The sequence below is a fragment of the Pongo pygmaeus genome, chromosome 4, assembly GCF_028885625.2.
Source record: "Pongo pygmaeus isolate AG05252 chromosome 4, NHGRI_mPonPyg2-v2.0_pri, whole genome shotgun sequence".
NCBI classification, from domain to species: domain Eukaryota; kingdom Metazoa; phylum Chordata; class Mammalia; order Primates; family Hominidae; genus Pongo; species Pongo pygmaeus.
The window spans coordinates 136,153,342-136,168,692 of record NC_072377.2 but is presented as its reverse complement, the minus strand read 5'-3'; the positions used below and the strand labels follow the sequence as shown (position 1 = coordinate 136,168,692).

The 15,351-nt window shown below is 36.7% G+C and overlaps 1 protein-coding gene across 2 annotated transcripts in view; it reads left to right on the top strand.

Annotated features, from left to right (window-relative positions):
• The window catches only part of FNIP1 (folliculin interacting protein 1), a 160,806-nt gene extending 148,674 nt beyond the window's left edge, over window positions 1–12,132 (top strand). For both annotated transcript variants that reach the window (XM_054488161.1, XM_054488159.1), the window contains 3 exons: window positions 1,863–2,060; window positions 6,658–6,773; window positions 9,086–12,132. In XM_054488161.1, coding sequence (XP_054344136.1) covers window positions 1,863–2,060; window positions 6,658–6,773; window positions 9,086–9,164 — 393 coding nt within the window. In that variant the 3' untranslated portion in view covers window positions 9,165–12,132. The remainder of the gene's footprint in view (window positions 1–1,862; window positions 2,061–6,657; window positions 6,774–9,085) is intronic.
• The last annotated feature ends 3,219 nt before the right edge of the window (window positions 12,133–15,351 follow it).

The following is a 15,351-nucleotide window of genomic DNA, read 5'->3' as shown; positions in this document are numbered from 1 at the left end:
GGAGGTTGAGGCAGGAGAATCACTTGAACCCGGGAGGCAGAGGTTGCAGTGAGCTGAGATCATGCCACTGTACTCCAGCCTAGGCTGGTGACAGAGTGAGACTCTGTCTCAAAAAAATAAATAAATAAAAATTAAAAAATTCAAACAGTATAAAGATATACAGAGTAAAAAGTAGAAGTCCTTCATACTCTTAACATTCTTGCTTCACAGAGATCTTCAATACTTCATACTTGATTTGAGTATTTTCTTTTTTCTATACGTTTTCATTTAGATGTAGATCTGAATTTTTAGAAACATAACTGTATGTATAGTGACATTTTTTTTTTTTCCGAGACAGAATTTCGCTCTTGTTGCCCAGGCTAGAGTGCAATGGCATGATCTCAGCTCACTGCAACCTCTGCTTCCCAGGTTCAAGCCATTCTCCTGCCTCAGCCTCCCAAGTAGCTGGGATTACAGGCATCTGCCACCATGCCTGGCTAATGTTTTGTATTTTTAGTAGACTTGGGGTTTCACCATATTGGCCAGGCTGGTCTCAAACTCCTGACCTTAGGTGATCGGTCCACCTCGGCCTCCCAAAGTGCCTGCATTATAGGCGTGAGCTACCACGCCCAGCCTGAATTTTTTTTTTTTTTCACTTAACAGTGTATCTTGGAGAACCCTGTTAGTATATTTTGATGTGTCCCATTTTTAACTGCTGTATTCATACTCTGGACAGATGTCTTAGTCAAACAGAAAAATCTAATTCATGTAGGCAGCAAAGCACTTCATGACATCAAGGAATACCTTCTCTGGTGCTGAGGGATATTAATGCCTGACATATTGGGATAGTTAGCACAGAATCTTACCATTGACTTATTTGTGTGAATAAGTCTTGTTTTTTTGTTGTTGTTGTTTTTTGTGTTTTTTTAAAGACAGGGTCTTACTCTTTGACCCACATTGGAGTGCTGTGGTACAGTTTTAGATCACTGCAATTCTTGGGTTCAAGCAATCATCTCACCTCAGCCTCCTAAGTAGCTAGGATCACAGGTGCATGCCACCATTCCTGGCTGATTTTTTAGATTTTTTTGTAGAGATGAGGTCTGTCTATGTTGCTCAGGCTAGTCTCAAGCTCTTGGCCTTAAGCAGTTCTCTACCTCAGCCTCCCAGTGTGCTGGGATTACAGATGTGAGCCATGGCATCTGTCCTGTCCTGTTCTGTTCTGTTTTTAAAATGTTTGTCTCAGGCCAGGTGCAGTGGCTCACGCCTGTAATCCCAACACTTTGGGAGGCCGAGGTGGGTGGATCACAAGGTTAGGAGATCGAGACCATGGTGAAACCCCGTCTCTACTAAAATACAAAAAATTAGTCAGGCATGGTGGCGTGTGCCTGTAGTCCCAGCTACTTGGGAGGCTGAGGCAGGGGAATGGCTTGAACCTGGGAGGCGGAGGTTGCAGTGAGCTGAGATTGCGCCACTGCACTCCAGCCTGGCTACAGAGCAAGACTCTGTCTGAAAATAAAATAAAATAAAATGTTTGTCTCTTTCAGGGTAAAAAAACATTTTCTTTCAATTGCCTGTCACGTAGTTGACACTTAATACATTTGTCAAATTAATGAATGATCAAAAGACTGTTGAAAGTTAAGTTCTGGACTAAATAATACAAAGTCCTTGTAATGAATACAAAGTCTCTATCTGTGATGATATCTATAATATGTCTCAGGGTATTTGTTAATGAGTTAATTATTCTCCTTGGTCAAGGAGATATTGAAATATTGAAGTTTAATTTTTTTTTCTGTTTTTGTTTAGTAAACCTTCATTGCTGAATTACCATTATCTTTGGAAACTTCATTTGCTAAACATAAGATGAATTATTCTTTTATTTCCAGCATCCAGTTTTGGATGAACCAATAGCAGAAGCTGTCTGTATTATAGCTGACATGGATAAATGGACTGTTCAAGTGGCCAGTAGCCAGAGACGAGTGACAGATAATAAATTGGGAAAGGAAGTATTGGTTTCCAGTCTTGTTTCCAATCTGCTTCATTCCACACTTCAGCTTTATAAGCATAACTTGTCTCCAAATTTTGTAAGTATGTGTAACAACACTTGCATTACTTTAAGCACTGCTTAAAGCTTTCATCATTGTTTTTCTGAAAAAAACCTGTTAGGGACTGAATGTTTGTGTCATTACCCGAACTCATATATTGAAGCCCTAATTCCCAGTGTGACAGTATTTGGAGATAGGATCTTTGGGAGGTATCTAAGGTAAGATTAGGTCTTGAGGGTGGGGTACTCTGATGGTATTAGTGGCCTAAGAAGATGAGGAAGAGAGATAAAGATTGTTCTCTCTCCACCATGTGAGGACACAGTGAGAAAACAGCTGTCTGCCAGCAGGAAGAGAGCCCTTACCAGAACCTAACCATAATTGCACCTTCGTCTTAGATTTCTAGCTTCCAGAACTGTGAGAAAATAAATATCTGGAGTTTTTTGTTTGAGACAATGTCTTAATCCCATCACTTGGGCTGGAGCACAGTGGTGCAATCTTGGCTCACCGCAGCCTCAACTTCTTGGGCTCAGGTGATCCTCCTGCCTTAGCCTGCTGAGTAGCAGGAACTACAGGCACGTGCTACCACGCCTAATATTTTGTATTTTTTTAGTAGAGATGGCATTTTGCCCCATTGCCCAGGCTGGTCTCAGACTTCTGGGCTCAAGTGTTCCTCCTGCCCCAGCCTCCCAAAGTGCTGAGATTACAGGCATGAGCCACCATTCCCAGCGATATATCTGTTTTGTTTTTTTTTTAATCCACCCAGTCTATGATACTTTGTTATGGCAGCCCAAGCTAAGACAGAAGGGGATGTGTACATGTCTGTATGTTCTGATTTCAGCAGCCAGAATTTTTGATCATGTGTAGTATAGTCATGCAACATCTCCCAGCTTTGTGTAGAATGCCAGTACATTCTGGATCCTCATTGTCATGTCAGGACTTTTATTGATCTCTTTATAATACTGGTAACCTCTTTCTAAAGACCCCATTTCCAACTTTCAAGGTTCTTTCTTTCACTTATTAGGAGGACTATAACATATCATAGTTAAAAAGCTCTGTAGTTCAAGATGATAAGGGATATCTATGACAAACCCGTAGCCAACATCACACTAAGTGGTGGAAGACTGAAAGTATTTCCCTAAGATTAGGAAAAAGACAATGATACCCACTTTCCCTACTTCTGTTCAACATGCTACTGAGAGTTTTAGCCAGAGCAATCAGGCAAGAAAAATACAAAAGACTTCATGATTGGAAAAGAGGAAATAAAATTATCTCTGTTTGCAGATGACATGATCTTCTCGTACATAGAAAACATAAAGATTCCACAAAAAACTGGTAGAGCTAGTAAGCAAATTCAGCAGATTTGCGTAATACAAAACCCATAAAAATAAGTTGCATTTCTGTATACTTATTTGAACAATGAACACTCTGAAAAGGAAATTAAGAAAACAATTCCACTTACAATAGCAACAAAAAGAATAAATTACTTAGGAATAAATTTAGGGAGACAAAAGACTCCCTTGTACACTATAAGGTATAAAACATTATTGATAGAAATTAAGGACATATATAAATGAAAGCACTTCCCATGCTCATGGATTGAAAGACTTAATATTATTAGGATGTCATTACTACTCAAAGTTATCTACAGATTGACTGTATTCCCTATCAAAATCCAATTGATATTTTTTGCAGAAATAGAAAAACCCATCTTAAAATACATTAAGAATCTCAAGAGATCCCAAAGAGATAAAACAATCTTGAAAAACAACAGTGTTGGTAGATTTCACATTTCTTGATTTCAAAACTTATTACAAAGCTACAGTAATCAAAACATTGTGCTACTGGCATAAGGACAGGTGTATAGACCAATGGAATAGAATGGAGATCCTAAAAGTTAACCCTCACATATAAGTTTAATTGATTTTCAACAAAAGTGCCAAGACCATTCAACAGGGAAAGGAGTCTTTTCAACAAAAGATGCTGGGAAAATTGGATAGCCACATACAAAAGAATTATGCCACGTACAGAAATGAACTCCAAATGGATCAAAGATTTAAGAGCTAAAACTATAAAACTTACAAGAAAACCTAGGGGATAATCTTTGTGACATTGGATATGACAGTGACTTCTTGAATTTGAAACCAAAAGCATAGGTAACAAAAGTAAAAAAATAGATAAAGTGGACTTCATCAAATTAAAAACTTTTGTTTATCAGCTATCAACAGAGTGAAAAGACAAACCTATAAAATAGAAAATATTTGCAAATCATATATCTCAAAAGGGATTGATACTCAGAATGTATAAGTAACTCCCGCAACTCAACAGAAAGCAAATAATTGAATTAAAAAATGGCAAAGGACTTGAATAGACATTTTGCCACAGAAAATATACAAATGGCCAATAAGCACACGAAGATATGCTCAACATCATTAGTCATTAGGAAAATGCAAATAAAACCACAGTGAGCTGCCATTCAATACCTGTAAGGATGACTATGATAAAAAGAATCCACAAAAAATAGTAAGTATTGACCAAGATGTGGTGACCTTGGAACCCTCATGCATTGTTGATGGTAATGTAAAATGGTGCCGGAGCTGTGGAAAAGTTTGGCTGTTCCTCAAAAAGTTTAACATTGTATATTACCATATGATCTATTAATTCCACTTCTGTGTTTATACTCAAAACAATTAAAAGCAGGAATTCAGGCAGTATACTCTTGTTCATAGAAACATTATTCTCAATAGCCAAACGTTAGAAATAACCCAAGCGTCCATCAGCAAACGAATGGATAAACAAAATGTGGTATAATATATACAATGCAATATTTATTCAGCCATGAAAAGGACTGAAATTCTAATACATGCTACAACATGGATGAACCTCATACGCATTATGCTAAGTGAAATAAACTAGACACAAAAGGACAAATATTGTACGATTCCACTTATATGAGGTACCACAAATAGGCAGATTCATAGAGACTGAATCTAAAATAGTGGTTACCAGGGGCTGCGGGAAAGAAGAGAATAAGGAGTTATTGTTTAATGAGTACAGAGTTTTTGTTTGAGATGATGAGTACAGAGTTTTTGAGATGATAAAATGTTCTGGAAATGGATGGTGGTGATGGTTGCACAACATCGAATGCTCTTAGGACTATAGAATTATATACTGTAAAGTGGTTAATATAGTAAATTATATTACATATTTTATATCTACATATATTCTGCAGTTAAAATTTTCTTATGGCATTATCAGCCTAAAGCATTGTGAAAAAACATACACTATAAAACCACAACCATTTGGTTGTGTTTTAACAATAATAAAGTAGATTTTTATTAGGAGCTTTTAATAACTGATTTTCATTGGAAAGGAACACTCTGCAAGAATTTAAAGTTTAGCACCTGAAACTTCTGTTTTTTCCTCAAACATGTTTAGCATCAATTCACATGATAAATCACCTATTTTAGTAAATTGAGCAAGTTAATTGACATTAAACAAAATGTATGTTTCAGGTTTTTTTTTGTTTTTTTTTTTGTAACTTTTGTCACCCAGGCTGAATTGCAGTAGTAATCATGGCTCAATGCACCTTCAAAACCCCTGGGCTCAAGTAGCTAAGACTACAGGCACGTGCCACCATGCTCAGCTAATTCTTTTTTTTGTTTTGTTTTGTTTTAATTTTTGTAGAGACAGAGTGTCACTATGTTGCCCAGGCTGATCTCGAACTCCTGGCCTCAGATGATCCTCCTGCCTCCACCTCCCAGAATGTTGCGATTACAAGTATGAGCCACCATGCCCAGATGTGTTTTAATTTTCAGTCTTTCAGCTTAGAAATTGGGGAACTACATAGCATTCTTTGTGAACTTTGGCAAACTTTTTTATTCTCCACAGGAGAATACATCCTTTCCTATGTAAATACATTTGAAAAGTATTAATTTATAAAAATTTTATATTTATCAAATTTGAAATAAAAACATAGTGAAAAAAGTTTTGGAAATGGATAGTAGTGATGGTTGCACAACATTTTGAATGTACTTAGTGCCACTGAAGTATACTTAAAAATGGTTAAAAAGGGCTGGACACGGTGGCTTACACTTGTAATCCCAGCACTTTGGAGGCTGAGGTGGGTGGATCACCTGAGGTCAGGGGTTTGAGACCAGCCTGGCCAACGTGGTAAAACTCCATCTCTATTAAAAATAGAAAAGAAATTAGCCGGGTGTGGTGTGCATGGCTGTAGTCCCAGCTACTCAGGAGACTGAGGCAGGAGAATTGCTTGAACCCGGGAGGCGGAGGTTGCAGTGAGCTGTGGTCGCGCTTTGCACTCCAGTCTGGTTAACAGAGCAAGACTCCGTCTCAAAAACAAAAAACAAACAAAAAATGGTTAAAAGGGCAAATTGTATGTGTATTTTTGCACAGTTAAAAAAAAAAAAAAGACGCTGTAGAAGCTAATCTTTGATATGAGCCAGAAAAAGGTTCACTTCTCTTTTTAGCTAAAACTACATACTTTAAAAATGTGCTCCAAATTTTAGTTCATGTTGAAATAAACAGAATTGTCAAAAACATTATGTTTTGGAGTTTGCCATGACTGAGAGTTGCAAACTGTTTTCTGACCTGGTTCTTGGTTCCTCCCTAACTACAGTGTGTAATGCATCTTGAAGACCGGTTGCAGGAGCTATACTTCAAAAGTAAAATGCTGTCTGAATACCTGAGGGGGCAGATGCGTGTTCATGTCAAGGAGCTGGGAGTGGTTCTGGGGTATGTTAATGGTTTCTTTTTTGGCTTTGCTTTTATTGCTCTGTCATCAGGCAAGGAATGTTCCTCAGAATTGCCCTTTTTCCTTTTACGTATCTTCTCCTATTAGAAGCTGGAGGCTGTTATCATTTAGGTTGCCCTGTACCATGTAATAGCAGGTTCCCTGTCATCCACTAATCTGAAAGGCATTATCCCTTGTGCCATTACATACAGTAGGTTGAGAATATAATCAGAATGAATTAAAATCTGAATTTTTGTCTCAGAAACATAAGTACATACTCATTTATTAAATATGTTGCAAACTCATTATTCCAAGTATCTGCCCTGCCTTCCAAATGAGCTGATTGAGGTAACAGAAGTCTGTAGATGGTAATATCCATATATTACTCCTTCCCCCCATTAACTATATATTATGTCTGTCTACTCCACATTATTCTCTGGCAGAAAACAGTTATCAAAAATGCTTACTGAAGGAGGAATGGGAAGTTGGTAGAGGGGGCATAGTATAGCCCTATTACATTATGTTCTGTGGTCACTTTTCTTGTGTTCTGTGGCCACTTCAGGCAGGTTCATATGAATGATTTCTTGAATTGCCATTAAAGAAAGCAAAACAAGCTAGAACTTTTATCTAATTTGACTTTTATGATGGGAAAAGAAACCAATATCACTGAGAACCTACTGTGTGTCAGAAACCAAATGAAAATTTTTTACTAGTGTTATTTCTTAATTCTTATTATCATCCTGCAGTGTGTAGGCAATGTTATCCAGGTTGGAAACAGATGATTCTGTAAGTTAACATGCCAGATGTCACACACTGGTAGGACTAATTAGGGATTTGAATGACTATATCTTTTTTACTTTAGACCCTATTTATATTCTGTAGGACCACACTGTTGGTCCAGACTTGATGATTTTGACTTGAGTTATACAGAGAGAATTGTTCTCCAGTATTTGGAAAATCGGTAACAGGATATAATCTTGTTTTTCTGGGGAGTGAGGTGTGTGTTTAATGCCTTTATGTAAAAATATTTAAGACAAGTTTTAAAAAGTAACATACATGTAACCAAAATTCACAGTGCATTTTGGCATACAATGAAAAGTAAGTCATTGTCTTCTTCCCCCAACTTCCAACCCCTACTCAAACACTGTTAACAGATTGTTTTATAGAATTTTTAAATGAATATTATTTAAAAATCTAAGTTGAGTTATACTCTTGTGTCCTTGTACAACTTGCCTTTTACTATATCTTGAATGTTCATATAAGCACATAATAATCTCATTCTTCCTAATGGCTGTCTAGCATTCCATTATATGTTGGAATTTAGATTATTTTTAGTTTTTTGCTACTATAAACCAATGCCAGACTGAATATAAATCTCTGACATTTGTAGGATAAATTCCTTGAAATAGAATTTTTGGTTAAAGGGCCTGTATTGATAGATAGTTTGACAGATTATACTGAATACTCTCCAGAAAGTTTCAAAATGAATTCCCACAAACAGTAAGAGGCACTCTTTCTGGCTATTACCAAATTTGATCTTTGCCAAGCTACTAGCTAAAAAATGGCATCTGATTTTATTCACATTTCTCTAACCATGAGGGAGTCTGATTAATATTTTCTATGTTGATTGGCCATTTTTGTTTTCCTATAAATCTGTGGTAGGATGTACTTTGAAGTAGCTCCCATTACTTCCAATACATCTTATTATAGAAACATTTGAATCTAAAACAATCTGGGTACACATTATTATTCTTTGTTTTTTTTTTTTGAGACAGGGTCTTGCTCTGTTGCCCTGCTGTTGGTACATGGCTGACTTCAGCCTCAACCTCCTGGGCTCAAGAGATCTTTCTGCCTCAGCTTCCAGAGTAGCTAGTACCACAGGTGCACACTACCATGCCCAGCTAGTTTTTAAAATTTTTTGTGGAGACAGGGTCTCATTATCTTGGTTAGGTTGGTCTTCAACTCCTGGGCTTAAGCGATCCTCCCAACTAGGCCTCCCAAAGTGTTGGGATTACAGGCACAAGTCACCACACCCAGCTATTATTACACTAGATTGTAGTTGTTAGTCATTGTGCCATGCCCCAATTCATGTTCCATCAGCATGTCATTGAGACACTTTCCTACATTTATGACGTTGTTAACTCATATCTGTAGTTCTGTGTTTCATTTACTGAAAATTTTTCCTTTTGGCCAGAGTGGCCTAGCTCCTTAACCGTTGAGGTATAGTGACCTTACAGGTGGTGGTCATTGCCTGTAGAGTTCATGTCCTCAGTACAGAAAATCAAAACTGACATTTTTTTCCCCTTTATTTCAGGATTGAATCCAGTGATCTTCCACTTCTGGCTGCTGTAGCAAGCACTCACTCTCCATATGTTGCACAAATACTCCTTTAATATACCTAAAGATTGTTAGAAATTGGTGGGAAAATAAGTAGAAACCAAGGAAGCAGACACAACACGCATTTATGGAGATTCTTTGTCCCTTTTAGACTTCCATCTGAATGAGTCAGTCACCAGGGTATTCTGCATAGCATTGTATATTCTGTGTATGTCAGATGGCTTTTTCTTTTTGACTGGACATTTGGGTGGTGGTAGATTTTTAAACAAATGAAATTAAAGCAACAATAATTTTAAAGCATTTGAAAAAGCCAAAGCGTACGATAGAAATTTCTACAAAATGAATATTATCAGGAGTTTCATGTGATCACTGCAGTGTTGTCACAACTCATAAATAGCAACAATGTCTCATGATTTAATGGCTCAGAAATAGTTATTCATTAGTTTTTAATTTTTAATTTCTAAGGCACAGAGATCTATAAAACCTTGATTGTTTGGTAGTTTTGCAATTCAAAACAGCTAATGTCTGGTTATTTCTCAAAGTAAGTATTTTAAACAGCCTGTTAATTATAACAAACTCAGAATAATGAGTGTAAATGTGTTATGTTATCCACCCAAGTGTACATATGTACCTATTTTTTTTAAAAAAGCAGAAATAGAAATACAAGATTGGTAAACATGCCTTTAAAAAATATATATTTTCAACTAGTATTGTCTATAATGCTGAAATACTACTTATTGGTGATTTTTCTGTTTCACACACTCTAAAATATAAGTAATGCCAACCTTTTTTTTTTAAGGCTGAGATTCCCAAAATGAGAATACTACTTTATACCATTTGTTTATAAGTATGAACTATTCTTATAAATATTAATATTTACATGTTCACTAATTTAACATAAATGAAAATTAGGATTAAAAATTGCACCAAAGCATTGGCAAAAATAATACTATATTCTTTAAAAGTGCTCAGGTAGCCAAGGCCCTTGCTTTTGGTATCAACCCTCATGAACCCATAGGAGCTGAATATTTGTTTCACTGCTTAATAATCCTCAATTTACACTAATAGAATTCATAACTCTTAAAATTATTCTCTTTTTTTCTAAGAGCCCCTCCCTTCCAAAAGCGTATTTTTTTCAAAGATTTTCACTTCTCAATTGTTGCCTTTGTACATACTATAGAGTGTTGCTTGTAAGAAAGGCTAATATGGAACCAAACTCCTGTAAGTAATGTAAATAGAAAGGTGGGTGGATAAAGTTTTCAATACTCTTTACTACCTCAGTTTACTTGAATACTACATTATAGTTTATTCTTTGCTTATCTGGTCTAAGAGACTTTTAATGCTAGTAGTAAAGTTGGTTTCTGCTTTCATTGACTATTTTCATCATAATTTCATTATTGATTAAAAAAAGAAAACCACTTGTTTATTCAGTTATTAAATATATTATCCATTCTTGCTGTTTAAATTTTCAATAGTTAATGGAAAGTTGTCTTTGACCTTGAATTTACAGCATTGGGTCACATTTTGCCTTGCTGTGTATGTATTCAAGAGACTTCCAACTAGACAAAGAAAAAATGGTTGTTTTAATGGAATGTAAACCTGAAATTGGTGCGTCTGCAATCTGTTTGGCCCATGACCTTTTACCTAGTCCCAGTTATTACCTGAGTCTCCCATGGATGACTTGCTGCCAAGGAGTGTTTGTGGATATATTTTCTTTGGCTTTATTTTCTTCTGTGCGTTAACAAAATTATCCAGTTGTCTAATTTTGGAATTCTATGAGTCAATCTTTTTGGCAGAATTCAGAATATTAAAAAGTTCATACATTTGCGGGCCATTGTACCTTTTTTGTTTTGTTTTTTTGAGACAGAGTTTCACCCTTGTTGCCCAGGCTGGAGTGCAACAGTGCGATCTCAGCTCACTGCAACCTCCGCCTCCCAGGTTCAAGTGATTCTCCTGCCTCAGCCTCCCAAGTAGCTGGGATTACAAGTGTGTGCCACCATGCTCAGCTAATTTTGTATTTTTAGTAGAGGTGAGATTTCACCATGTGTTGGTCAGGCTGGTCTTGAACTCCTGACCTCAAGTGATCCACCTGCCTCGACCTCCCAAAGTACTGGGATTACAGGCGTGAGCCACTGTGCCCAGCCTTGTACATTTTTTTTTTTTTTTTATTGTAGCTCTGTGTAGCACTTGGATAATGTCTGGGTGTTTCCTTAACCATCAAACTATTCTTTATTTAAAATGTTTAATTACCATTTAGAAATTCTAGTCCTCAATAAGTGGGTGGCTCATGCTATTGTTGTTCCTAAAGCTAAGCTTTGCTGGGAAGGAAATGACCTATAGTTTCTTAAAGAATCATTAATCCTTATAGGATTCCTGAGTTACTGTTTTTTTCCTCCCCACTGCTTCCCGTTCCTGAGTTTTGTAATTCCTAATCCTTCTATAATTTCTATTACCTTCATCATAGTCATTCTTTCCTTACGCAAAGCCCAAGGAATGAGCTGCTGCTACTTTAAAGTGTGGTCATTATGAAGAATGTGAAAAGAGTTTTGGCTTGTTCGAAATAATTTTTACAAGTTATGGTACAGACAGTTGTTACATATCAAAAAAACTCCTGTTTATTGAAACAGGAAATAAAAAAGGGATCTTTTACATTATAGAATTAAAACTAATTTTTTCTTGTATATAAACTAATTGGTTTGATTTTAAATATTTCTGGCTTTTATTAATATGTCTTAATTTTGAGTTTGAAAATGTTAAGTGCAATAAAAACATACTAGTACAGATTTTGTTTTGTTCCAATTGGCATACTCTGGGGATGATCACTTAACAGATTTTACATAATGCCTATTTCTGGTAGATGTCTTATGAGATTGTTCTGCTTTTTCTAAGTTACTTAGATGTTGGATATGTAAAATGTACATAATTGTTTCTTGTTCTGTATACATTTCTCAAATGTACACTTGTACTATAATAACCTCCCAGTTCTAGGGGATATTTGTGCAATAAATACACATGTCAACTTGATGGATGGTGTTAGTCTTTCTTTCATATATTAAGGTATACATAACATGGACTGATGTCTATCCAGACATCAGATGACAGAAGTTATGGACTGATATAACTTCTGTCAAACTTAGAAGTTTGATACTTCTAAGGATGTGACCTTTCCCCATTGGTATTTCCATATTGGTAATTTAATAGAATCTACTTCATGAGGTGGTTGTGAGAATCAAGTGAAATAATGAATGTTAAGGATTTAGCTCAGTGCTGGCATACTCCAAGTGCTAAATAATTTTTGGCTGCTACTTTTACCAGATAATCTGTCCAGCCTTCCTTTTGTGGCCCCCCACCTATTGTGAGAATTTTTAACATATGTTCTTATGAATAAAAACATAGTAACAGAAAATATAAGAGTATCTTCTTACAGCGAGCAACAAATTGAAAAGTTCTTTAAATGCTTTTATGAAAGCAAACCAAACCCAACAATCTAAAAACCTAGAAGTTATATAATGTTAAGAAAATTGTATTCAATACAGGCCAGGTGCGGTGGCTCACACCTGTAATCCCAGCACTTTGGGAGGCTGAGGTGGGCAGATCACCTGAGGTCAGGAGTTTGAGACCAGCCTGACAAACCTGGTGAAACCCCCTCTCTACTAAAAATACAAAAATTAGCCGGGTGTGGTGGCAGGCACCTGTAATCCCAGCTACTCCACAGGCTGAGGCAGGAGAGTTGCTTCTCTCCTGCCTCAGCCTCTAGAGGTTGCGGTGAGCTGAGATCGTGCCACTGCACTCCAGCCTGGGCAACAAGAGCAAAACTCTGTCTCAAATAAAAAAGAACATTGTATTCAATACACATTACTATACTTTACAAAAAATTGGCTGATTAGTTTGGGTTTTAATCCTCTTTGTTCACTGATTTGCAAGTGACTGAGCAAGTCTATTGTTTTCATCTGTATTGTAGGGAAATCAGCTTTGTGCCTGCTCCATAGCAGTGATTCATCAGTGAGTAGGCTTATTGGTAAGCTGTCTTGCTCAGGCTAGGTTGATCTGGGCAGTTAGTCCTGGGGGCGGGACTAGACCAGGGGCTTTTTGATGTACCTGTTTTCATATAATACTACATATTATCACTCTGACATTTAACCAAAGAGAATAAGTGAACTGTTTCAAAGCAGAGAAGTCTCAAGTATTTGGGAAACAGCTGTCAGCTATTTTAGAGGTTTAAAATTGGTAACATTTATGAGAAGATTTTTGCTAATGAGAAAAGGAGACACAGAGACTTTAATGTGATTATCTGAAGTCAGTCTGCTGTGTGTTCATCTTGTCTCTCAGACCAGAATGTTTTCTCAACTACTATGTGGTGACAGCTGTATTGTAAAGATATCCGGGATTTCTTCATTTGTCTTTGCCAATATGCAAGGTGGGGTAGGGTGGCAAGTAGGACCAAACCTGAGTTGAAGGTGCAAGGTGGGGCTGGAAAATTGCAGCTGTGAGTGGGAACTGCTTAGGCAGATAGAAATGGGGGGCACAGGGGAGTGTAGTGCTCCCTGTTATTGTTCCATACTGCAGACTGGGTTTGCCCTGTTTGCTCTAAATTTAAGATTAGTTGAGACTTCCCCTCCCCGCCCCCCCCCCCCAAAAATACAAGCAGTCCAAAACAGAATATGTTGCCACCCATTATTTGTCGGGAGGACTTTAGTGTCCTTTTGGTCTTAAAGCATGTGCTCAGTTACCCTCTCTCTTCCAATAGGTGACTAGTTCTCCTTATCTTTCTTTTAACACTAACTTTGTTTCTGGTGAACCTGAATCTAGACTGATCTCTTCATCAGGTTGCAGACACCCCTATCTGGGTTAACACAGTCTTCTTAGACATCCCGCAAATAAACCTGCATTTACTCTACGGAGAGTATTAAGTTAAAGAGGCTTGAGCGTCCTTCCTTTTCAAGTGGCTATCTTAATAAGGACAGTCCTTATATTTACCTCAGTGCACAAATTCAAATTAATGATAAAGGCAGTATTGCTTTCCTACATTGTTTCCAGGGGAAGGACAAAACTGTTGATAAATGTGTAAGTACAGGGAAGGTATTATTTCCGTAAGAATCTTGTGATATCATTCTTGGGGGGCATATTTAGTCTAGCACTCACAAGTCAATGTCCTTCTTTAGTGTGGTACAATGGCTGGGGTTAAAGATGGATCAGACTAGTTTAGAACCACAGTTATTATAGTTTAAAGTGGTTCTCAAACTTGGTTGCATATTGGAAGCACCTGGGGTAGCTTTTGAAAAATATGAGCTCCTAGACTCCCACTACCAGAGATTCTGATTCAATGATAACAGCTGACCTTCTGGATTTGAGTCAGTAAAAGCTCTTATTTGTCCATAGTAGTGACTCAATCTCTAGCATACTTCAAATCTCAATTCCTTACTTCATTTCAGGTACTGTTAAAACCAGAGCTTTTTACCCCGTTTTTGTTGGTTTGCAGTTATTCTGGAAAGATGGACATATGATTATGTCTGTTTATTGAGCATTCAGTTTTGCAATGAAACAGCTATGTAACCAGAGATGATCTTTGTCACTGGAGAGCAATCAAGTACCTCTGTTTAAAAAAAATTTTTTTTCACTCTTGAGCAGGTTCATGATATTCAAGTACCTCTCTTTCTAATAGCAAAATGCCCTCATAATAAGTTAGTCCTTAGTTGTATTTGGTCATTCAGCAAATATTTATTCAACACCTATAATGTGCTAGGGATAGGTTTAGATACTAGGGATGTGCCAATAAATAATACATTATTTCTGTTTTCATAGAGTTTACATATTTTCCTTTTGGTGGAGGGGATAGACCAAAAAAAGTTAAATACATATACATGTTACTCATATGTAATGTGCTGTCAGGTAGTAGTAGGTATAACAAAAATAAATAGTTAAGCAAATTAAAAAGTCCTTATTTTCCCACAATTTAACAAATTACTTGCATTCAGACCATTATATTTTTCTTTCAGATACAAGTTAATGCTGGTGAATCCTGTCCTGGAGGTTGCCTTTTGTCTGAAAATAGCTATTAGAACTTTACTGTCTCTCCTCACTTTTCTCTGTATATAACAATATAATACAAGATAGTAAAGGACAAGATAGATTTTGAAAATGTATACTTAAATTTAGTTATGGATAGTCACCATGTATATTAATGTAATTTTTACTGTTGCTGCCTAATGAGAAAGCCTAATTATTTTTGCATACTTTCTCTTG